The sequence below is a fragment of the Mixophyes fleayi genome, chromosome 7 (genome assembly GCF_038048845.1).
Source record: "Mixophyes fleayi isolate aMixFle1 chromosome 7, aMixFle1.hap1, whole genome shotgun sequence".
Classification (NCBI taxonomy): Eukaryota; Metazoa; Chordata; class Amphibia; order Anura; family Limnodynastidae; genus Mixophyes; species Mixophyes fleayi.
Genome location: NC_134408.1, coordinates 26512310 through 26538677, shown reverse-complemented (window position 1 = coordinate 26538677; position 26368 = coordinate 26512310). Strand labels below are relative to the sequence as shown.

The following is a 26368-nucleotide window of genomic DNA, read 5'->3' as shown; positions in this document are numbered from 1 at the left end:
GATTACTATAGGGCTTTCTTTTCATATATTTCATTGTATGTCGAAATAGTGTATGGCTGTTATCCAACCTGTGTCTATAAATAACAGAATAGGTCAAATCAGCTGGTTAGATGCAGATTATGCAAGCTACCCAACTATTTATCTACTAGGATATATTAGTTGAAGTTGATGCAAACTATCTGACTCCATACAGATCTTCCAAGTTTTGAGCCTTGTTTGCTTGTGACAAGTCTGTTATCTGACATTTCTGATGAGCTTCTGAGCAAAATTTCATATTCAGGCATAGGGAACCTGCTATTATAATGTTCTTCAAATTTCAGACAATATTTTTTTTGTTTGTTTGTTATGTTTGCAAGAAAAAAAGCAATTACAAATCCAGTAATATATCAATAGCCAGCAAGTATGTCATTGTGGGGAGTGTAGTGCAACAAAGTTTGCCTAGACAGCACTGCATGTGAATTATTTAGATGCACCCAAAAGGGTTATATTTACTAAACTGCGGGTTTGACAAAGTGGAGATGTTACTTATAGCAACCAGTCAGATTCTAGTTATCATTTGTTTAGTACATTATACAAAATGACAGCTAGAATCTGATTGGTTGCTATGTTGGCTGCGGAATTAGTGGCGATATATAAATAAATGGTGATAACGATAATGATGATATCTACTTTTTCAAATCCGCACTTTAGTAGATATACCCCAGAGATTTGGTTACTATGCTTTTAATCCATACTCTGCACATGTTGCAATAAAGGGATAATATGCAGTCACAGCCAAAAATATTGGCACTCTTGCACTTTTTTCAAATAACTCAATTTCCTCGAAACATGAGCTGAAATTAACAACAATATTTGGTCTCCGCAATTCTCTCTCTCTGATAATATTAGAGAACCTTTGTTTTTGATTCTGAATTTCATCATCAACATTTATTTATATAGCGCCAGCAAATTCCGTACCACTTTACAATTGGGAACAAACATAGTAATAAAACAATACTGTGTAATACAGGCAGAGATAGAGGTAAGAGGGCCCTGCTTGTAAGCTTACAATCTATTTGACAATGGAAGTTTGATACACAAGGGCACGTGCTACATCATATTGCATATTGGTCCAGCTAGAATACAAAGGTAAAAAGTATTCAGTGGGCTGTGTGATCAGTCACACAGCAATGTGTGTCAGACGGTTGTTGTCTTGTGTTAGCTGTGTAGAGGGTGGTAATAAGGTAACCTAGGGAGGCTAAGAGGGTGGTTGAGGAATTTTATAAGCTTGTCTGAAGAGGTGGGTTTTTAGAGATCGCTTGAAGTTTTGAAGACTAGAGGAAAGTCTTACTGTGCTATTAAATACTGTACATTCTGTCCTACTTACCTGAGGCTCTGGCCACATCTCTGGTATATAACAGCAGCTTCTGCATGCACAATGACAAGGATAGATTGGCGTGGCAGAAGATGTAGTTCCTGGTGCAGCCATCAACGGGGATTGCTTGTGGTTCCATTATTGTAGATTGGACGCGTCTACAAAGTGCTGAATTAAAAGAATACACATCTCCGGCTGTTAAAAGCCCAGACAGGGACCCCAGGAAGACATAGGTGTGAATGATTGAAATGAGGAAAAGTGTAGCATTTCAGTTGTTTAGATTTAATAGGATGACCTGGGTATAAATGCTGTGTGGAGATCCTGTTTAGAATGTACTCCTCAAATATATATCCTTAAACTGTATTATGGGTTTCACAAATATGTTCCTGTATGAAAAACTCCCAACCAAAGATTAAACAATTGAGCCAGACCAGGGACTAGTTAAGAGAGATGACAATTATCCATATGCTGATGACAGGTACACAGGAATACAGCAGCATCAGATGGGGGCTTTAAAAAAAAAAAAAAACCTGATCTTATCAGCAATAGGATATTGAGAATTTAATTGCATTCTAAACTTGTATTTGTACCCACAGCTAGCACTCATAAGTGTTCCTTAGCGGCCCATTTTGTTCACCCTCCTACCGTATAAACAGATGTGTGATTTAAATAAATAAACATCAATTGTACCTGCAGTAGAGAAAGTGATGCAGAGGTGGGTTAGGGTTAGGGTTAGGGCAGGAAGAGGTGGTGTTATCTTAAAGAATAATGCAGGTTCTTCTAATGGAGTCCTGAACTGTGGGCTGTAGTAAGCACGGTCATGGAATGTATAGAAATTATGTGTGGTAGCTACACTCAATAAGGCACATTGACAAGCCACAAACTCTGCAGACCCAGAATGCTTTTTTATGTGCCCCCCGCCCCCACAAGTGCATTGCAAGGACCCCACTAAACTTTGGAAACCGCCCATCAAAGAAATCCTCGACTAACTTTTCAGGACAGCAGATGCTCCGTAAAAAGCGGAAAGTGGAATACAGCAAAATGCTCACATCGAAGTACAGCCCATAACTACTTGTACCACCATGTTTTCTCCTAAAATGCTTCGCTGTTTTGCTTAATTTATGTCTTATATATTCATGAGAGTGAGCAGAAATAAAGACTGTCTTTATCGCAACATTTCTGTATGTTTGGTGATTTCTAGGTGCTTCCCATTATAAGTATGGGGACAAAGTGAGTTCTCTGGGACCTCAGAGGTGGTGGAAAATTCAAGTCCTTTTGAAGGATGTGTGGGGGGGGGGGGGAAGGGGGTGTGGGCTATGTATAGGAAATCCCCTCTGACTGTTAGGGATGGAGGAATTGATACAGGCTCTGGGTGAGGTATTAGAAATTCCAGAGGTGGCAGATCCTGAGACTGCAGAGCCTTCTCTACTTAAACAAAGGTGAAAAAGCTTTTTCTTTTCCCTTTTCCTCCCAGCTGGAGGAGTTGTTGGGTGAGACCTGCTTGTAGCCGGACTGGAAGTTACAGGTGTGCCGTCAGCTGCAGTCCTGTTAGCAATAACCTCAGGGGGAAGAGGATAAGAGGGAAGCACCTCCCAAGATGAATGCTCCTACTGGGTGGCTGACTAAGACAACTCCCATCCCTATTCCCTGTGCAGCCACGCTTAATAATGGTGTGGGACTAGATGGTTTAGGGCATCCCTAAGTCCATTTTCTTGGAGGCAGGTGCTTCCTTAAAGCTCGCCTTGGTATCTGCTTGGGTGTATAAGGCTGTGAACTGTTGATTTGAGCAGCTTTCAGAGGGTTTATAAGCTGACAAACCAGATCTGAATTACTTCCTTAGGTGAAACAGTCAGAGGTAAGGTGTCCCTGGATTCGGGACTGAGTGGAACACTGATTTATGGCTTTGGGGTCTCGTCCTGTTGGAGTCTCTGGCTTAAGTTCTGGAAGGCTGACGTGGAGTCCAAGGAGACCCAAGTCACTTCATTTTTCTGGGGGTGTTCTGTTTCTTCCAGAGCTTGAGAACAGTATTACTTAGGCAACAGGAGGAAGGAGTAGTTGCTCCAAAGCCGAAGGTGTCCAGGTTTCCCTCCTTTCATTCCTCAGGCAGGTGAGTCAGCGATCCATACGTCAGTTGTCCTTCCCCCAGGAATGGTTTGCAGTGTAGACGCCAGGCCTGGTCTACTAGGGGTCCAATAGCCAAATCTGCCAATTCCAATTGCCATGACAGGCGTTCTGCCCACCCAAGATCTACTGTGGTGGGAGCCTGTCTTCTCCTCTTTCTGGATCAGTGGTTTCAGATCACCACAGTCTGGGTGAGGGGAAACGTGGACTATGGGTACATGATAGATCTCATCAGGTACGTCAACATAATGGCGTCTTGGTTGAACCACAAGATCAAGCTCTTCTGCTCCAGGGCAAGATGTCCTCAGACAATCGTGGTAGATGCCATGTGTGGTCCTTGGTGGTTTCACCTAATTTACCTGTTCAGGACCCGCTTTCAAGGGTCTTAAAGAATGTGAAAATGCCATTCTGGTGGCACCATATTGACCTCAGAGGGCCTTAACCATAGCTATTTTATTCATGGCGGTGGGTTAGTCGTGGATTCTGCTGCTCTGGCCAGACCTACTGAGTTAAGGACCATTATTTTTCAAATCGGTTTAGAAAGTCTGGCTTTAACACCATGGCTGTTGAAGCCATTCGGGCAAAAGGCTTGTCCGAGTGTGTGATGCAAACCATGCTTCGGGCTTGGAAGCCAGGTTCGGCCAAACATTATTATCGGGTCTGGAGGATGTTTATTGCCTGTGTGAAATTAAGGGGTTCCCTACCTCTTCCTTTTGGTTGTCCTGGCTACTTACATTCTTACAGCATGGACTGGAAGCTGGTCTTACCTTATACACATGTTCTCCTTTGCTCCTATTTGTCAATTAATCTATGTGTGGGTGCACCACTTTCAGGAGGGTTTACTATATAGCTATATATTATTAACTATATATTCTGTGACGATTTTGGTTAGCCTCTTGAAAGATTTGGGAATTACCTGGTGCGGTATTTTCTCTTTTCAATATAATTAGATTGTTTTCTTTCAATGAAGACTCACTCTGACGTGCAGACGTTCTTGCAGGGGTTGCTTCACTTACAGCCTTCGTATATTCCCCTACTGGCTCTTTGTGATTTAAACCCAATGTTGAATGCATTGCTGCATTCCCCATTTGAACATTTGGACTCTATAGACTTGAAATTCCTTACGTGGAAGACAAAGTTTCAGAGGATGTTATTGTTTCCTCTTTTCTGTTCCTTTCTCAATTTTGTATCCTTTTCTGTAGGGCATAGTTAAACATAAACTGAGGTCAGCAGGAGAGGGGTATAGAGGGGGGGAGAAGCTAAAGACAACTATTAAGATTCTTAAAGTGCCAGCTATATCCCAATGTACCAGACGTCTCCCCGGTAGACTAAGAGAAATGACTTTAACGGAAGTACAAAATTCCTATTTTTGACACATTATGGGCTGTTGATTCTAAGCTACATCCTGGACAAGATTCGCCTGACAACGGTATTAACAATGTTGTGTTGTGTCTGTTCAGCACCTGTATTAGAAGTGAACACTGTGCTGTTTGTATTTGAATTCCTGTTGAATGACACCACCAGGAAAATTGGTGCAGTAATTTTTTTTTTTTTTTTAAACCACAATGTTTCTTATTTGCCCTATTTTCAACACAATTTCATTAACGCATGTAAAATGCTTTACAAAAGTCTCTGTGTGAACAAGGTCACCTGTACGACACATACTCTTAGGTACTGTTGCGAACTCACACTGATTATGCTGTGCTGGCCCTAGCATTTGGAGTTGATACACATATGTGCCATTTATGTTATTGTTCTGTAACCCAGTAGAGCACTTTGCAGGAAATGACCAACAAGAATAGAACAACCTGTAGCATCGATATGAATGGTGTCTAGCCATTACTGCCTTCACTAGGAGACGTATATGAAGTACGGTCCCAATGGCAGGAACACCATTACTCAGATTGGACAATTCAACATACATGATGGCATAATGTCTCCTATCCACAGTGAATAAATAATACATATAGCATCAATTTATATACCAGCGTGAAAATGCAGTGTTCATAAAAGTTTGATTGTAGATGTGGTGAGGAATCCTCGTGAAGGAATATGTTCCCTTCACTTTAATGTATTATTTTAAAACAATAAAATACTTGTTACTTCGGCATTCGCAGCTCAATTCATCGAGCTTTGGAATCTAAAAATATATTACAGACATAATTCTAAGTAACATTCTAACAAAAAACAAAAACAAAAAAAACAAACATTAAAGTATGTACAAAGTAGAAAATGGTCTACTTGTGTATTAATAAAGGAGATTTAGTAGCGACTAGGAGACACCAGTTGACCAGAGACTTGTATGGTACCAGTAAATACATATATTTATTTACAGAGAAAGGCATAGACACTGTCACAGTACATCTCTAGTCTTCACCTAGACAGAGCATTCTGTAACCGGGAAATTGACTCCTGGGGTCCCAACGACAGCATCATCTCCACCACACTGGGGCCAGTCTACAAAAAGAAAAGTCAAGTTTTACAATTGGGAAAAAAACCTCATATTTAATATCCAACATGACATCCATCTTTTCTAGCAATCAGCCACGATAATATGCTGTACAGCTTCCTGCACATAGAGATAATGTATAATGGACTGTGGCAGAAAGCTGTACCAGCTGTTTTTAGGTGCACAGAGAATAAAACTTTACGCTATCATTTGTGTCCCGCTCAAATAGCTTGCTCCATGTAACTTGTACACAGAAGAAAGGAAACTTACAAAAGTGCAGCGTACATGCCTAGTTTTGCCAGAGTACACCAGTTTTCGTGAAGGAAGCGCATAGTCTCATAGGTCATTATGGCACACCTTTGGATGGCAGGATCTGCATGGAATGGCGCATGGCAAGCACACAATGTATTTAGAGGCAGTTCTCAGTGGGGGTACACAGAGCATTTTACTCCCCATAAAAAGTGCTTACACTTAATGGGTACTCTGGGGGTGCCAGTAACTGGGATTTATCCAATACCTTCAATGGGAACCCATTTGCACATTATAGGAGCAAAGGAAAGTACATTTTGACCTATGTACTTAACACAAAAGTGACACGTAATAGAGATGGCCTGATGTCCCCTCACTCTCATGGCTAAAAGAGATAAAGGAGCCTATAGTAGCATTTTAGGATAAAAACAGCAAGGTGTAAATGAATGAAAAGGGGGTTTCAAATGTTTTACTAATCAGGATGGTAATGAGACTTTTTTTTTACCCATTCTTAGGTCAGACCCACAATCCCCAAAAAGTAGGAGCAGGTTGTTTTCCAAGAGCGGTTCCCAAAAAGCACATATGGTCGTGCACCAAGGAATGCGCCAGCTGACAGTTGGCACCTGCGGAACTGACAAACTCTGCACATCTGCACTTTTGGAAATAGCCTTTAAAGATGGTTTAGGAAGGAGCAACTCTGGAGCAATATCCATTCTATGTCTTTGTAAGTCTGCAACGATCTGTTGTACCTCGAGGCCACTGAGTGCCAGGCGGAGAACTTTCATGGAAGTGCTGTATTTTGTGGCTCTCAGCTGCTGCAGATGGCTCCTCAGTTCTTTATTTAACATTTCCAGGCTCATGTCATTGTGGTTATTCTGCAAAAGCCTAGGAACAAAAATAGTGACTGTTAGAGAGCTTGTCTTGTTGTGTAACTCATATACATGTGTGAATGTTCTCAGCTGGGCTCACTACAGGACTATAGCAGATACAGGTGTTTTGCAGGAATAGAGCAGGTTCTTTAGCAACAATTACTGTCTATTGCTCATCTATAGCTGTTACACTCAACACCTACTTAAAGTTACCATACTTTACATGGAGAATTTCTTCCCTTCATACACAGCTGTCACATGTTGGCAGTGCCAAGGTGGTATCGATGGAGGGCTCAGCCTCCTCTCCACTCTTGATCCACTTAGTCTGGGTGATTTAGCTTCCCCACCCCCAGTACATTCCAGGATCTTGATCCCCGAGGCCTGATGCCCCTTGCACCACGTTACAACAAACTCCACAGTGCAGAGAGTACTACACACCGCACAGTTAGACTTCCAATCCCACTGGCCTCACTCGACAGTAGGTGCAAATCTTCCATTCGCACCGAGGGCCGAATCCACAGATAGGCATAATTCGGACACAGCAGGTCTGTGAGCATACACAAGTGTCCCTGAAGGAAAAACCAGGGAGATTTCATTAGCAGACATACAAATTAGTAATCATCAGCGTTAAAGCTCCTCAAAAAAAAAATACATAAAACATCCTTCGAGGACTGATACAAATGCATGATTCACATAAAGAGTTAACATTTACCTATACGCACTAACCAGTTTGATATCACAGCGAGAGTAGCACCAAGAACGGCTGTAATGCCACATTATGATCAAATTCATTAGGACCAATGTCAGGCAAGGCGGATTCCGCTCTAGGAGTCATTCCACCAGGAGCAAAGAACCTCCAAACTTGTGTAGTATTTGCCATACTGAAAACTTATTATCTATTAAATTTCTGAGCCACAGAAACAGTTTGTTGCAGAGATTACACTTACCCTCCTCAGCAATAGTATCCTCTCAATATACTCTTTATCAAACGTCACGTCTCTGTACTTCTCCTGCAGCAGAGTCTGTAGCTGTGACACCAGCTGTACTCTGGTGTCTGCGTCATCAATCCACCTGGTCAGGTGCACCCTAAGGGAAAGGGTAGAGGTTTGACAGACAAAGGTTAGCTGAAGAGAGTGGGCGCTTGGCCATTTGTTTCCAGAGTTACACTTTGTATTAAGGCATACCTTATCTCTACATAAAACTACATTCTCATCTTTAAAAGGCTGCATTAAAAATGTGATTTTATTGCTCTCTCCCAGAAGCACAGAGACAACATTGATCCTTTTCCACTAATACTTTTAAGGAACAGATAGCAAGATTGATAGAGGACTGGACCTCAAAAGTGTGAAAAAAAATAAGGGCAAGAAGCTCTGTGCCCACCACCATACAGGGCACTAAAAAACAAGGGAAGGAACAGCAAGGAGGAGGAGTCCGTTCTTGTTTTGCAGTGCCCACCCCCCTATGGGAGAAAGATGACCCACCATCCGTGTGTCACCCTACTGCTGCAGGAAAATTACAAGCTTTAAACCAGAAAATGTGGCTAAGCTCACTGGAAATCTTAATAAAACGCCTGTTACCGGTTAAACTCTGGAAGTTTATCCAGATCCAGAAGTGCTGAATGAGTACTGGTGCTCCCCAGATCGTACTGCTGAATTAGTTGAGGGAGGGTACGGCCCATCTGGTTCCCTGCATGATGACAAGACAGAGCAGAGGAGATTTACAGATATACAATGTTACTATCCACCAAAGAAGCTGCTATTTGTAACATGCCTACTTATTTGAAGACAAACACCCATCTTCTTCCTGTACAAGTTTGTTATTGTGCACTGGGCATGAAGAAAAAAAAAAAAAAAAAAGGGCAGGGGGGGGTATAGTACATTTTTGTTTGCCAACCAGAGAGCTTTTGAAAATGAGGTAATGATTTGTAGGAGGATGAGAAAAATGACTATCAAATGCATGCTCAGAAGATCCTTAACAAGTTATTTAAAGAAAATACTGCTTGGTTTATCCTCAATTGTCTCTTAAATTAATCATGAATGTTGGGGAACATCAAGGCTGTCTTTAGTTTATGTGAATTTATGTGTTTGAAGTTCTGTTTTTTTTTTTTGCACCTACAAATAAGGTTTCCTTGCAAAGATGCAGAGTATGGGGACAATGCCCGATCTCTGGGACCTACAAGGCGAGAGGAAGAGGCTCAGCACGCTCTAACAAAGCAGGAAATGACATTTTAAACGTGCCCTCACCACCTGAAGGCCAGTGCAAAGCTTTGCAGAGGACCACCTCTATGAATCTGCCCATATGTGAACCCTATGCTATCTAGCACATATATTGCTTTCATGTCATTCTCTTATTCACCCTCTGCAGAGCAAGGATCTATCTCCCTGTTCTTCTGAAATGGACACCTCTCGCTCGCCACGGTTACCGGCGAATCCTGATCCGCAGTTGGTAATAATGTCCAGCAGGGTGTCCGCCAAGTATCCTTTCTGCTCATAGTGCTGGATAAATATATCCCCCTGCCTCTTGGACAGTTTGCTGCCATCTTTGTTGAGCAGGAGTGGGAGGTGGGCATACAACGGAGGCTTCCAGCCCAGGGCACGGTACAGCAGTAAGTGCTTGGTAGTGGAGATCAGCCACTCTTCTCCCCGCAACACGTGAGTCACAGCCATGTGATTATCATCCACCACATTGGCCAAGTGATAAGTGGGAAAACCATCTCCTTTCAGGATCACCGGGTCCCCTTCCACACTTGCTACATCATGCTGTGTCCAGCCATATACCATGTCCTGGAAAGCTTGGGGACCAGTAGACAACTGGAATCGGACCACAAACGGCAAGCTCTGCGAGAGCTTTTCCTGCACTTGATTCGTGGTCAGATGTCGGCAACGGTTGTCGTAGCTACAAAGACAAACAAAATAACTCGTAAGCAACAGTAAATACACTTGGAGCCAAAGTCACAAAAGCAGCGTCACGTCTGTCTTTAAGGGGGAATTTAATAAGCCGCAAAGTGTCTCCTGGGCATTCCTGAGACACTTTGTGGGGGAGATTTTAACAGAAATCTGCGCTCGTTTAGAGGTGCGAGGAAAACTGAGCGAAGATGGTAAAGGTAAAAGTGGGCAGCCGCAAATTGAATCCCCCCCCCCCCCCCCCTAAATATCTTCTTCTCTGACTGGTTTATAACCAAACTACTTTGCAGACTACTGTGAATTTAGACAGTGACTCCAGATTTAATTAAAGTAAAAGATTCTAACATTAATTTTGTTAACATTTTTTAACACTGATTTAATTAACACTGTACTCATACATTTTAGAGTTCTATCTGGAAATAATGAACTAATCTCAGTTTTAAGATAGTTTTGTTCCTCTAAAGAGGTGATAAAAATAGCTTTGCAATTATGGAGTTAAATAAAAAAAGTTAATGCTATTAACAATTGTTGTTGTAATTCCACTTTCTTGTACTTGTCTGAAACTATCATAACAAAAGCCATCTTTAAAAGCCAATAGAAATCATTCTCATTCCACATGTAGTAAATACAGCTGTTTAAATTTCCAGTAATGCAGAAACTCCTCAGCCTTCCCCTTTATCCACTCCCATATCACCAGGAATCTGTCTTAGCATTCAAGAAAATAAGCTCAAGATGGGAGGTTAAAAGGAAAAAACTAATGTATAAAGGGTTTGTTCTAAATCTGTTTTATTTCTTTTTAATGGGAGTTCGGTGAAACATGGGCATAGGTTATTCTGTACAGAGATTCTAATGTCTCATTTTATATACAGATTGCTCGAATGACAGCTCATACAGTGTCTAGTCATCAAGGAACGTAACTACCGATGAGCGACGTATTTTGCGTAAAATCGCTCTGCGTATCCCCAGAACATACGCCAGAGAATGCCCAATTCATCTTCAAAGGCAAAGGACCCTTATTACAGCCTACGAAATCAGGGCCGGAACAGGAGAACGGGCATACACACATAATCAATGTACAGTAAGGGCGTGCCAAGCTCGAGCGCACACAACAGCGTCCTATTCAAGCTTTGGACATCTCTAATGTACGTGTTTTACTGTTGTATCACTTGCACCAGCTACAGGTCTGGTGTAAGTGTTACTAGTGATGACCGCTGTGTATACATGCTAGAACATGTGTTTGCAATCAGAAGCAACTGTAAAAATGTATTTTATGTACAATAGACATTCATAACATCATGATAAATATATTTTATGGATAAAACAAAAAGAAAAAAAAAGGCGGAAACAAAAATGTGTAAAAAAATTTTTTGCTTTTGTTTTGGCATTACTGACTATATTATTAACAGGTGACACTAATTGAATAGGTGTTTTTTCCCCTGTGTGTTTTTTGGTGACATTATATTCCACGTATGTATTGGATGTATCTTGCACTGTATTGTCTGTTAGAGCAGAGCGGACCTAGACTCGCATTCATCAGCAAACGTATCTTCAGACCTACTCCTTGTAGAACACGGATGTGCGTATGCCCGAGGTACGTTTTTTTTAAAAAAAAAAAACGCTCATTATATTTGTTTTACGTTTCTTGATGAATGAGGCCAATAGACTCTGGGGAAACAGCAACCTCCGTGTACAAACAATTTAAAAACTGAAGAAAACTTGCTAGAATCTATCATGGCATACCGCTGGAATAAGGAGTCTCTTCAAAAATAAAATGGTTAATCCAGAAGACTAGCTCTACTACTACATATGGTTTTGAGAAATAATATTTCAGTATACAGTCACTTTAAATCAGAACTGGCACATACATGACAAGTCACTTTGTAGCTAATGTCGTTACAATTTATAGAAGTTCAACACAGCAAACATAGCATGAGAAGCCTCGTACCGAGGGGTCTGTCTACTTCTAAATGCTTCTTTCTTGAGCAGTTCAAGTCTCTGGGGGGTACAGAAGCAGCGGTAAGCAGCCCCACTTTCCAGCAAAGTCTGTACAACCTCATGATAGAGAGTCAGACGCTTAGACTGTACATATGGTCCATGAGGCCCACCCTGTCTGGGGCTCTCATCTGGTGGGATTCCTAAGAGAGGAGGGATTTACTTTATTAAAAGAACAATAATAAATATCATATTTCAAATTTCTTGCAAAACATAAGTCTGACTCAACAGAATAACAGAAGCAGGATGAAGCTGCAAAAAGTGAAAACATACCTGCCCATTCCAACATATCTTCTATACCATCCGCAGCTCCAGGGACTAGCCGGCTTTGGTCAGTGTCTTCTAGGCGCAGAATAAAAGCACCTCCATGTTTCTTAGCAAAAAGATAGTTGTACAGTGCAGTACGTAGGCCACCCAAGTGAAGAAAGCCTAAGGAGCAAGGTAAGTGATGATCAGAGAAACTACAAAATAATAATACACATTGCATTTAAAAAACACAATTAAATAAATAATGTATATAAAAATATTCTGAGCTAGAAGAATCTCCATTTTCTCTATAGCGTATTTACAATGGTTTTGTAAGGAAGATTTTTTTTGTGTTGTCACATGCAGTGGCCATATTTATGACAATATAAGACACATAATGACAGATATATGACTACAATTAAGCATAATAATGCACACATGGATAGTCTTGCGCTAACACGGCTACAGATTGGAATTCCACTTGTGTGAGTGAACAAACAACACAAGATTCAGTTTATTTTTTTTTACACATACACACTTGGGATATTATTCTGGTAGCAAAAATGCATGACACTTTTCCTGGTTAGCCTCTCCCACAGATATGTGCATATTAAGTACATGTATTAGTGCTGTTTAATGTGAAATTATGGATCTGAGAAAGAATTAAAAAAATAGTTTGCCTCATTCATGATAATTCCTAATCCAGACTTTACAGCTGTTGTATAACTACACATCCCAGCATGTCAGACAGCTATATCATACTTGCCAACTTTTCCTCGTTGGCTTCAGGGAGATCCTGGGGGATGTTGGCGTGCGGGACAGGGCTTGACGAATCGCATCATTTTGGTCTAAGATGACGCAATATTTGCATCATTAAGCCCCCCCACCACTTATCTATTGCGGGGGCGAGAACCGGGATGTTGCCCTGGTCTCCTTGAAAATGGCCACCTCCATAAGAATCAATACATGGACATAGGACACAATTTCTGAACTGTGTCCCCGTGCCACAGATGGCGAAGCCAACCACGTCTTGTACTGGCTCAGCATCAGGGAGAATACCAGACTCTTCCGGAATTGAGGGAGATCACCCCTATTTCAGGGAGTCTCCCTGACATTCAGGGAGAGTTGGCAAGTATGAGCTATATACTCATAATTGCCAACTTGCTCCGGGAGCCTGCTGGAGGTGGGCGTGATGATGGCGGGGCTCCAAAATGTGCATCATTTTGGCCCCGCCCCATGATGTAATGATGCAAATGCGACATTTGACAGTAGGTGGCAGGACCAGACACCGTGATTCCGGGTGAATCGCGGCGTTTTGGACCGAATTCTGCCAGATGGGGAGTCCGTGAGACTCTCGCAAAATGCGGGAGTCTCCCAGACATTCCGGGAGAGTTGGCAAGTATGTATATACTATAGGGAAGATTTATAAAAACTGTTCCACCAAAAAAGGTTGTGTTACCCATAGCAACCAGAGGTTTGCTTTAATTTTCCAAACTACACTAGAACAATTACAGAAACCAATCGATTGTTAAGAGCAACAAAAACTTAAATAATAATAATAATAATAATAATAATAATTAAAACAGAAGTTTCCAAAGATATCCATCAATGTTTAATTCCACCTGTAACTCTCCCATTGTTATAGAACTACAAGTCCCAGCATGCCTTGTCAAACTAAGCCTTGCCCTGAGATGTAGCCTGATGAATGGAAAGGAGAATAAACCACCTCATGTTTGGGAAAGTGACAACACAGAACATTACCTGTGGGACTCGGAGCAAAGCGCACCCGAATCTCCTTCTGTACCCCCCCAGAGCACCCTCTCTTCCCCGGGGGTACACACAGACGCAGGGCCCGAACAAGCAGCGTCTTCATCTCCTCACTGTTCAGTTATTGCCCTTATCAGGCCAACCGCAGCGCCCCTTAGAGCCCTGGTGTCAACGCCAGACACAAGGGTCTCTATTCTCGTCCCCGTCACAGGAGCCATTTTACTGGAGTCCACTTCATATGATTTCATTCATTTTGATCTCCAATAAAATGGCAGCTGTATTATTCCTTTTCTTCGAATGTAAATGCTTACTTCAAGAATATTAAAGTATACCTTGGAAATTAATGGGTATATTGCCGGAGTACAAGGTCACTATTGGTACAAGGAAGATATTATAGATGTAATGTTTGTGTTAGTAAGAGAACACGTGACTTTTTCATACGTAGCGTTAAATGTGGACATGATATCCATGTTTCCGGAAAAGTGGCCAAGTCGGTTTCCGGTTGGCAGATGAAGGTTCTTCTTGCCAGAATGTGTTTGTCTCTATGGTAAATGGGTCTTCCGGTTCTAGCTAGGGCTACAGTTGCCGACTGGGTCCAAAAAGGCTAATTGTGAGTTTCCCGGCAGCCCTCGCACTGGAGACTTGTACACAATCATCATGGCGTCCCAGGACGGTGGGTACCGGGTCCCCCAGAGGGCAGGGCTATGTGTTAACCTCTATGACCCGTCTTCAGAATACCGACCGCTTGTTGCTATATGTCGGCCACTCACTTAGCTTATTTTGCCAGCTGCCACAGCTATTTCCTCCTCTGATGCCCTTCTCACAATAACTGTCTACTCACCATTTCCCTTATATACCCCTTCTGACTGCAGTTACTTAGCACGATCTACTCAGCAAAGCGTCTCTGCTTTCTCCACGACATAGCTGACAATCTGTGTAACATAGCTGCAGCTCCATGTGTGCCATCTGTGTAATATAGCTGCACCCCCCTGTGTGCCATCTGTGTAATATAGCTGCAGCTCCATGTGTGCCATCTGTGTAATATAGCTGCACCCCCCTGTGTGCCATCTGTGTAACATAGCTGCACCCCCCTGTGTGCCATCTGTGTAACATAGCTGCACCCCCCTGTGTGCCATCTGTGTAACATAGTGCACCCCCCTGTGTGCCATCTGTGTAACATAGCTGCACCCCCGTGTGCCATCTGTGTAACATAGCTGCACCCCCTGTGTGCCATCTGTGTAACATAGCTGCACCCCCTGTGTGCCATCTGTGTAACATAGCTGCACCCCCTTTGTGCCATCTGTGTAACATAGCTGCACCCTTCCTGTGTACCATCTGTGAAACAGCTGCACCCTTCCTGTGTACCATCTGTGAAACATAGCTGCACCCCCCTGTGTGCCATCTGTGTAACAAAGCTGCACCCCCCTGTGTGCCATCTGTGTAATATAGCTGCACCCCCCCCTGTGTGCCATCTGTGTAATATAGCTACACCCCCTGTGTGCCATCTGTGTAATATAGCTACACCCCCTGTGTGCCATCTGTAACATAGCTGTGTGCCTTCTGGGTAACATAGCTGCACCCCCCTGTGTGCCATCTGTGTAACATAGCTGCACCCCCCTGTGTGCCATCTGTGTAACAAAGCTGCACCCCCCTGTGTGCCATCTGTGTAACAAAGCTGCACCCCCCTGTGTGCCATCTGTGAAACATAGCTGCACCCTTCCTGTGTACCATCTGTGAAACATAGCTGCATCCTCCCTGTGTGCCACCAGTGGAATATAACTGCACCCCCCGTGTGCCATCTGAGGAACATAACAATCCCCCATGCGCCATCTCTGAAACATTGTTGCCCCAGTTTGCCATTTGTTAAACATAGCTTCACCCCCTTCTGCTTCCCTGTGTGTGCCATGTATGCAGCACAGGTCCCTTGTGTGTGCGCCATGTGTCCAGCGCAGGCTCCCTGTGTGTGCCATGCGTCCAGCCCAGCTTCCCTGTGTGTGCCATGTGTCCAGCCCAGCTTCCCTGTGTGTGCTATGTGTCCACCCTGTGTGTGCCGTGTGTCCAGCCCAGCTTCCCTGTGTGTGCCGTGTGTCCAGCCCAGCTTCCCTTTGTGTGCCGTGTGTCCAGCCCAGCTTCCCTTTGTGTGCCGTGTGTCCAGCCCAGCTTCCCTGTGTGTGCCGTGTGTCCAGCCCAGCTTCCCTGTGTGTGCCGTGTGTCCAGCCCAGCTTCCCTGTGTGTGCCGTGTGTCCAGCCCAGCTTCCCTGTGTGTGCCGTGTGTCCAGCCCAGCTTCCCTGTGTGTGCCGTGTGTCCAGCCCAGCTTCCCTTTGTGTGCCGTGTGTCCAGCCCAGCTTCCCTTTGTGTGCCGTGTGTCCAGCCCAGCTTCCCTTTGTGTGCCGTGTGTCCAGCCCAGCTTCCCTTTGTGTGCCGTGTGTCCAGCCCAGCTTCCCTTTGTGTGCCGTGTGTCCAGCCCAGCTTCCCTGTGTGTGCCGTGTGTCCAGCCCAGCTTCCCTGTGTGTGCCGTGTGTCCAGCCCAGCTTCCCTGTGTGTGCCGTGTGTCCAGCCCAGCTTCCCTTTGTGTGCCACTTTCCCAATATAGCTCCTATAGTTGCCTGTTTAGCATAATATTTCTAATGTAATGTATTTTCCATAATTATTGTGCTACATATTTGGAAATGTTACCACCTGTGTGCCAGATGTCTCTCATAACTTTCTCTTCGTGTACGTCTACCTTCTATTATTGCCATGGGTTCCATATTCACTGTGTCAGCTGACTAAGTGCGCAACTCCACGATATGTCATATGACTCAATTCGCACTCCACTGCTCTGCCTCCTGTCTTGGGTACCTGTGTCAAATCTGAATACATTAACAGGGACTTATTTAATAGCAATTTTTGCTCTGCCTTACAGCATGTATGTGCATGTAGCACCATTTTTTTTAAATAAGTCCTTGTGTGTCATCTGACTTGGTAACTGCACCCCTGCATGCCTTGTGAATTTGTCACCATGCTGCTGAGTGCACATTAACTCATTTTTGCCACCCTATGTGCCAACTGATTTGCATGCCACCTCCTTGTGTGAGTCCTGCCCTACATAGCAGCCCACTCATGTGAGATTTGAGATGTTGGGAAAAAAAAATAGCTGCCTGTTGTCCAAGGACAGTCCCTGGTTCTAAACGTTAGACCTCGAAAGTGTCCCTCTTCTGAGACAGACTGCACAGTAGTACAGCTCTATTTTTTTTTTATGCTATATTTACTTCCTGTTATATTTTCTTACTCTGTTAAGATAAATTGAATATAAATATTTACACTACAATGGAATTGTATTTTTGTTTTCTGGTTTTTTTTTTTTTTTCAGTAGTCCTGTTATGCCTCTTACCTTATTTAGGTCACTGGATCCCATTGAATACAATCTCTTGTATATGGGCTCAACACATGAAATTGCTACCTCTACTGTGTGTGGGCAATGGGTAGTGAATCCATTTGTAAATATTGCATTATAATTAGATGATAAGTATTTATATGACGCTTGTGAAAACTGCACACACATTTTTTGGACTATATAAAACTACCTGGCTCTTGAAAACTCCCTTCAATAATAGTTGCGCTTTAAAAATATCTTAATATTTCAGTGATCTAGACTACATGCGTCTGCTAATGCATCTGTGGATTGCATTAATATTTGAGACCTTTTAGAAACATAATTGGGATAGCAGGTAAAGGCCAATTTGGCATCTACTCAGTCCACTGTAAATGGTTTATTCTCAGATGTGATTTATTTCAAGCTTTTCTAAACTGCTCTAATTATACCAAGCGCTTTTAAAATAGAGTTGGCATTTTTTATGTTCTTTAAGTTTCTGCATGCTGAACGAGTTGTACCGATGTGTCTGTTCCTAGTGCCAGCTTTATGGTCAGACAGATCAGAGGCCCGTCGACCTAAATTCTGCTGACACAATTATCCAGCTGGTGTGGAAAGATCTGTTTTGTGCGTGGCTGACCTAACCGGCTCATGTCCCCTTTTCCTGCAGAAGTGGAAGAGCTGGGGATGGAGGCGGATGGAGAGACAGTAAAGCTGAGCTGTGCAGGAGATGGAGACACCAATTCTCAGGCTTCCCATGACAGCGGCTCGGCACAACCTGAGGCTGATGGTGCTGTCAGCAATGGAGCGGACTCTGAGTCAGAGAAAGAGCTTGTAGAATTTAAGATTATTTGGAATAAGAACAAGTATGACGTGAAACTTCCATTGGATAGCACAGGAGCAAGCCTTAAACAGAAGATTCATACACTCACAGGTACTTGCACCACCTGCGCTGGTGGGCTCAGGAATCGGGACACATGACCCTTTTAACACACTTGGTAGAAGTTTATTAACATCGCAAGAGAAGACATTAACACTATGATGACATGAAACGTTCAACGCCTGTCCAAGTTATGGATGTATCTTGTCCCTAAATCTTTCTTTTTATATATTTTATATCTTTTTATATTTAAGCTTTTATTTATATAGAGCCTACATATAGCGCTGTACAGAAAATATGGAATCATTCACATCAGTCTTTACATTATCTAACACGCAATTAACATACCCACGTAGGTCAATTTGTCAGCAGTTAATTCACTCACCAGTCACCTTTTCATTGTCCTGGAAGCTTGGAGATGGGTGCCACTAAAGTGCAGCATTGAAGGGGTGTTTTTAGGGGAGGGCCTTTTGGAGCAACGGACCCGCCCCCTGGGTGGTCTTGGCACGCCCAAATGCTATATCCCTGTTATGAGTGAGAGCTCTTTTCTACCGTCACAAATACTAAAAAAAATAAAACTTGGGAGATCTGCTACCAGCATGTTTTTGAACTACAGTTAGTCATATTTGTCCTTTGGCAGTAGGGGATACTGACGTTGGGTTATGTTTTACTCCTACGAGGGCAACATCTGACTACTCCTCTTCTGCTCCATCTCAGTTGTCTTCCAGTACCTCTGCATCGGAAGCGGGCACAGGGCTTTTTACCCTTAGATTGATTTTTTTATATTTATTTATTGATTTCACTAATTTGAGGGACAGCCTAGTGACGAGGGCTGGGGGTAACTACCTCCACCACACAAGCAGATAACTTTACAACCCACTTCTATTAACCAGCAGCTGATAGAGGACAAAGAGCTCAGAGCGCACGTTAGTTACACTGGCATGTGTGCCTTCTACACAGCCACAGGGTGATGCCCAATTGTCAGCATCCCCGTCATAGATTACTAAAAGGGGATCATGTAGCCCGCTGATTGGACAGGTAATATGTCATAACAGTGCCTATGGTATAACAACACAAGTTATTTCACTGATATATAATATACAGACGTTGATATTTATATTAACCCCACAAGCACCCCTAATAAGTAACATGTTTCTCATATAAGTGATAGAACTGCTGGGCATATACTGTCTACCTGGTTGCTGTACACAACACTCAGAATGAATGTGGACAGCTAATACAGAAGAATAACCCCCTAGTGAGAATCAGGTCAGTGAGGTGGAGGTGTAATCAGGCAGCAGTATGGGGAGATATGAAAAGGTCTTGTGACCCTGTTAAAAACAATTGAAGTGTGAGAATAGCCTACATTACATTCTGACCCTTTAACTGTGAAAAAATAAAACAACACGAACATTTAATATCCCCTAAAGTCTAAATGATTAAAAACATCTCTTTGTTCCTATTTTGTCCGGGTCGGACAAAATGATTCATGCAGAATCTTTTTAGGAGCTGGGGAAATACACATTTATTGACCTCAATAGAAAAGACCTGCTAGAGCAGTGATTTTTTTTGGTACATTGGCTATCAGGTTCATTGGACCTTTATATAATGCCCATCAAATAAATGTATATTCTTTACTGAGAGAGAGGCTAATCTCTGTTCATCCCTCCAACACCGGAATAAAAATGCCTAAAAGGTGTAACAATGAAAGTGTTATTCCTGGTGACAGAGACACCACTTTAAAAACAAAAAGCTAAACAAAAACTGTTCCGTCGTTAAGACGATAAGAATGTATAACCCCCTCAGGCGTGGAAGAGCTTACTCTCATTAGAAAGTTACGTGCTCTGCCAGTTTCTGCCCGGAGGGATTCATATTGCTGTTTTGATAGATTGGAGTGTGTACAGTCGTTACTGTTACTTAGAATATATGACATGAGTAGGGTGAAGACAAACTGCTTAGTACACGAACACTCAGAAAGTTATCTAAGTATGTCTATGCATGTCGCGTGCAGCTGTTTCATATACGGCTAAAAAACTAGTCTGTTCCGTCCATCCCTGTTCTGTTATCTGCCGTGTTTATGGTTGATCCAGAGAAATCCATCCTAACTCTAAATAGATAATTGTTTTGCACTCAGAATGAATGGATATGTTATTTAAGCAGTGCCCAGTATTCCCCCATACCTGAGCTGTTGCAGGCAGCCCAGTGTCTCGGTTCCTGTCCCTCTAATTACCAGCACGCTGCATGCACATTGTGCTGAATGTTCATTGGTGGGGCTGTGTCCGCTAACTTGGTGACACCACCTTTAGAACCTCTGAGTGGAAGTATAGGGGAGGTCCAGATCGGGTCTCCACCGTTGCTAAAACTAATAGATGTAGGTAACACTAGATCTAATACCAGGATGCCTGCAAGCTGCTATTAGATACAGTTAGCACCAGATCTAATAATGTTAGTGCGCATGGAGAAGTATTACATTCTTCCCTCATTCTATAGGAAATATCAAATGTTAAAAAAAAAAAAAAAATCATAGCCCTAAGGAAGCAAAACTTGCCTTTAAATAAATTGCTGTTTTAAATTTCGCCAGCAAAGTCTCCGAATATTGTGGATTTGCTAGATTCAGAGCTTAATACATGTACCCCCATGTATTTTATGTGACCATATTCTGCATGAGTGTAATACATAAGGCATAAATGTTACACTCAATGATAGTCACTCCAAAACTCTGCAGATTGTCTCAGACTCAACAAGGTTTCTTATGTGGGAATGTAGCAAATCAGGCACAGAAATAACTAACATTGTAACCTGAAGCCTATGTAAGACCTTGTATAAAGTACTGTTATATGGACTTGTTATACTCTGGAACATATAAATCTATATAAAGCCTTATCTGGCCTGAAAAAAAAAAACAATGTAATATGTACTTGTGTAGACAAAGGGATATAAAGGTTATTCCTAGTGACACTGGCATATCACCAAAACATAAAACACTGGCAAAATTATATATGAAGGGGCTAATCAAAGTCCTGCCTAACTGTGACAAGGGAATAGGATAGCTCTCTGCATAATTAAATGTACCTATTATTTTTTTTCCTCTATATATTTCAGCCATCCATCCCTCTTTCTCTTTCAGGTCTTCCACCAGCTATGCAGAAAGTCATGTTTAAGGGGCTTCTTCCCGAGGACAAAACCCTACGGGAAATCAAAGTTACCAATGGGGCAAAGGTTATGGTGGTAGGGTCCACCATCAATGACGTATTGGCTGTTACCACCCCCAAAGAGACCGTCCAGCAAGAGGTGAAGGAAGAGGAAAGCAAGAAGGAGCCACTGTGCAGGCAGAAGGTAAACACAGACCTCAAGAAAGAGGCCACACCCTCTGTGGTGACATCACTCATCAGTGCAAAATAACTTCATGATGAAGCTTAAAAAAGCATGTGAAATACACTGATATTTTTTTAAGTGGACATATAAAGCAACTGTATTTGTATATACTGCTTTAGAATGGGGATATGTTTCTTATTTTAGAGTTAGGATTGGTTTTTTTTTTCCTGATTTGAAGCACTTTAGGTTGTTTCGTCTTGATGGATTGTCTTTTTGTGGACTATTTAATTTGCTCTAAATGGCATAGATATGTATTGATAAAAAAGTTTAAAGAGGGCGCAGCTTCAAAATGGCTGAAACTGCGCCCTCTTTGAACTTTTTTTGTTGCTACAAATTTTATGAGGTGCTGCAAATTAAACACATTTTGTGAAAGCGCTTCCTTTATTTACCATAGGTATGTACGGCATTTGAGATGCCATCGCAGATAGTCATTGTCAGAGTTCCTCATTGTTGTGTAATTAAAAAGGTTTCCTTAATGTGGGAAGCAATTTTTCTTTGCACCCTTGACGTCCTGTTCTGCAGAGCGTATTTGTAACTTTTGCATGTCTTATATTTTAAGCAACACAGAAAGGTGCTGGATAAGGGCAAACCGGAAGATGTAATGACGTCTCTGAAAGGTGTGCAGGTAAGACTGCAACGTCACTAGAGATGAGGAGGACTGTATTGGAGTGCACCTGTGCTGTACACACGTCTATTTTGTTGGCTCAGGCAATAATTATTAAACTGTGGCCTTAGTGATGTCACTGGTTCCCAGTAAATTAATTAGCTACATTTTCATCATTATGGGTTCAGCATTATTAATTAGCATTTAGCCTGTAGCTGCAAGTTTAATTAAAATGTTGAAATATTAATTCTACTGCGTGACTTTTATGGGGATTTGCAAGGTGCAGTTAGTACATCTTATATTGCTGCGTTTCTGCCCTTTGGTCTTTGAGTCCTCTAATACTATTGCAGCCTAAATGAGGAACAATGAATGGGGGCAATTAAAGATAATTCTTCCATAACAGAACAAAACTAAAAGACTGGTAGGGGCAATTGCTTCTTTAGGTTAGTCATTATTATTGTTTTTTTCTTAAAGACTCTTGGTTATCTCCCCAACCTTTAACAGTTTTTTTTTTTTATAATACAATTAGGTTTTTGTGGGATTAAATTCGACATTAATGAAAGAAATGCCACTAGTGAAATAACACTAATAGTTCAAATAATATACAAAATAAAATGTAGGTTGTACCAAACTAGGCCGTCTTTTAATGAATATTAAGTATATTGGTCAAATAAAACAATTGCATCCTATTGATTTTGTTTTAATGTTATGACTACAAGCTGCCAGGTTTGTTACTAAGATAAATTGAGCCTTTGATTCATGGTTGTCCGTAGTAGTGACAACTTTCACTCCACGCATGGTACTTGCCCAGTGTTACAATTGAAGTGTTGTGTTACAGGAGCGGCTTCCCACTACCCCTATATCCGGCATGTACAATAAGTCTGGGGGGAAAGTCCGACTGACATTTAAACTGGAGCAAGACCAGCTATGGATTGGTACAAAAGGTACGTAACCAGAGACCTGATGATGTGATTGAGGGGCAATCTGGATCTATTTATTTTTCTGTATGCTATGTATGATGGAATAATTTCAGGTGAAGTAATGTTGCATTTTATCTACTGAGTGTTTTTTGTTTGTTTTTGTATTTTTGTTTTTTTTTCTTTAAATTTCAGGCAATACAGGTGTTTAAATCTTCTCTGTGGGGTAAAGGAGAGGTGTAGGACTGATTTTGTAATTGTGGATAGATATAAGTGTGTAAAAACTAAATTCAGCACTGAGATAGCAGGCAATACCAATAATGACTGAATCCACGTAATAAAATAAGCTCACATTTATTAAACAGCACAATAATAGATAAAAGAAATAAAACAATACATGTATCAGTGCGCTGATAATGTCATATCTACTCGTCATCAGAGACCTCACAAAAATGTATGAGATATAAGTGAGTACTAGATTATTTATATGGTACAGCACAATCTACACAGATATCACTGAATACAAGGTAAATATTAAATCAAAATAGCTAACATTTAAGAGTACGTGTACACATATACTGAAGCAATCGTTCTGACAATGCAGTGGAGAACACACACATGGTCAGGCTGTACAATCTCAGTAGTACACTGCTAGCATGGTCTGTGAATCACCTCCTGTTAGTGAGATCTATGATGCACAGGATAGATAAGGTTATATCTATATACTATATATAGCTGTACAACATCAGACTCCTAAGAAATCCCTGCTTCCTGATAGGATAAACTGGGAACAAGGTGTGGGTAGTATCATGCTGAGAGATTGACATAGGTATTCATACTTGTTCTCCTTAATTGAAACAATTGACCCCACTCATCTTAACGAACACCCACTTTGCCAGGCTTGGCCAACCTGTGGCTCTCCAGGTGTTGTGAAACTACAATCCCCAGCATGCTTTGCCAGTAAATAGCCAGCTGATAACTGTCAGGGCATGCTGGGACTTGTAGTTTCACAACACCTGGAGAGCCACAGGTTGGCCAGGCCTGCACAATGCGACTACCTGCTGCCGGAGGAAAAAACTCCTTCCCGTCATCCGCCCACCTCTCTCCTATTCTGTGATCTTCTTATCTTATAGTTTGTTTGCCATATGTTAGCTTGGATATTTCCTGTGTGTGGGGTTCTTTTATGTCTTGTTTTTATTATCTAATGAACATGCAAGATCCGACCTGATTTAAAAAATAATAATATCCAGAGACATGTACACATGTTGTAGGCTGGAACAATGTTTATGAATGCAGCCTATATATTCATCACTGCGGCCGGGTTCTTCATTCTCATGAATGGCTGCCTCCACTGTGTGCAGGCAATAGGTGTGCGTTTAAATTATGATATGAATATGGTTCTTGCTGCAAAAACCTATAGATTAGCACTAATGGTAGTTTAGAAAACGCTACAATGCCAAATGTTAGACAATGTAACACCGAACGCTTATATCTCAATGTCTAATCTGTTGTGCTTGTTGCAGAGAGGACAGAAAAAATCCCCATGGGTTCTATTAAAAATGTACTCTCCGAGCCAATTGAAGAACATGAAGACTATCATATGATGGTAAAGGTTTTATATATTCCCCTTTAACGTCCTAAAACGCAAGTTGTTTCCATGTACAATGGGACTGTGTAACTTTATCTAATAGGTATGCAAAATGATTATTATTAGTTATTTAGTTTGTTACATATATTGGCGTACATTCATATTAGCAATAGGTGGTCAATAGTAGCTATCTCTTATATATATGACTGCGTCATATTTATTTAGAATAAATAATGATTGTTTTATGTTCTAAGGTGTGGGCATTCTACAATTGTAGGCATTTTTGTAACCGTTTCGATATATTTAAAAAGAAAGTCTATTTATTTAAATTATATTTCCTTTTTTTTTTTATCCCTTGTTTTGCTGAAACAAAAGAAAATATTTTCCTTCTCTTAACAATCGCTCTTGTGGTGCAAAGCAGAGTTGCTGTATATCAATTTACAGTGTTCTCCCCAGAAACGTTTGCCAGCTGGGTGGGGGCAGTTGTAATACTTTGTAATAATAATGAAAAATGTTGGATGTTATTGCCCACACCTGCCAGGACTGGTCAGACTGGTGGTCAGTGGTGTAACACACACTGCTGGCTGTAGTGCTCACACAGTGCCTGTTCTAATAGGAGAAACAATGGTTTATTGTATTATAATAGGACTCTGTTGGGCTTCAAGATCCGGGTGGAGCACCCGAGATAAAGGTGGTGGGGAGAACACTGATTTGATTATTCCACCTAAAGATGGACAGCATGTATAATGTCTGCCTCACAATGGCCAGCCCTGCTCTTTCCAATTTGTCCGCTCACATATGATATCAGAATTATAACAATCTATGTATTACATTTTAAAGACTTTGCAATAAAGATTTATATATTGTTCCACAGCGGTTGTGCCCACCGCTAATGTCTCTCTTGTTGTGTCGGCAGGCATTTCAACTGGGTCCTACTGAAGCATCTTACTACTGGGTATACTGGGTACCGTCGCAGTACGTGGATGCCATCAAGGACACAGTGTTAGGGAAGTGGCAGTATTTTTGAAGTTACGTTCACCTCTGGCACAGGACACGAGACAGTGAGAGAAATCAACCCACAGCCACCGCCTTTTCGCATCCCGCATCCCGGACACCAATCAATCAACCCTGCCATGCCCTTTCCCCGCTGCTCCATGGAAATTTACTGGGGTGGAACTTTTACCATTGTGAAGCATCCCGTGGGGCAGAGAATGCTTATTCTATAGGAGCCAGAGGTGACCAATCAAATATAGTTTACATTTTTAACTTTTGCAGGTTGCAAGTTGTCTGCAACTGCGTCAGCCATATATCCAAGTAAATAAAGCAAAAAGCCTCCCCCCTTTTCTTTTTTTCTTTTTTTTAACCCTTTGTGTGCCAGGGAGACCAATAGAGAGACCACCACCACCTCTGTTGGTCCCTTGAAAAATATTGGATGATTTCATGCTGACAACTCGGGACACAGACGCCACATCACAGGAAAGCAGAGATCCCTTCAGCACATGCTGACAAACTCCAGCTGATTGCTGCAACAACACCGTTACAGCCAGGCAAATCTTCTTGTGAATTCTCTTTTAGTATTTGCCACTACAGTAATGGAGGGATGATTACTTGCTTTCTTATTTTTGTTTTGTTTTTTGTTTTTTTGTTTTGGGTTCTTACTATAGAAAATGATTAAATGGATGCAGGAGAGGCTGCACTGTA

At 41.9% G+C, this 26368-nt stretch overlaps 2 protein-coding genes across 2 annotated transcripts; one reads left to right on the top strand and one right to left on the bottom strand.

Annotated features, from left to right (window-relative positions):
• Positions 1–5781: 5781 nt before the first annotated feature.
• On the bottom strand, positions 5782–14137 carry EARS2 (glutamyl-tRNA synthetase 2, mitochondrial). The gene is made up of 9 exons (XM_075179495.1): positions 13945–14137; positions 12211–12366; positions 11891–12080; positions 9465–9937; positions 8620–8728; positions 7990–8128; positions 7481–7611; positions 6923–7058; positions 5782–5932 (listed from the first exon to the last, which is right to left on the bottom strand). Exons 1-9 carry the CDS (start codon positions 14054–14056, stop codon positions 5849–5851), a joined length of 1530 nt encoding a protein of 509 aa, XP_075035596.1. The 5' UTR covers positions 14057–14137; the 3' UTR covers positions 5782–5848.
• A 354-nt stretch (positions 14138–14491) lies between these two features.
• UBFD1 (ubiquitin family domain containing 1) lies at positions 14492–26368 on the top strand. The gene is made up of 7 exons (XM_075179494.1): positions 14492–14623; positions 17974–18237; positions 21311–21519; positions 22118–22183; positions 23001–23106; positions 24603–24685; positions 25584–26368. Exons 1-7 carry the CDS (start codon positions 14608–14610, stop codon positions 25692–25694), a joined length of 855 nt encoding a protein of 284 aa, XP_075035595.1. The 5' UTR covers positions 14492–14607; the 3' UTR covers positions 25695–26368.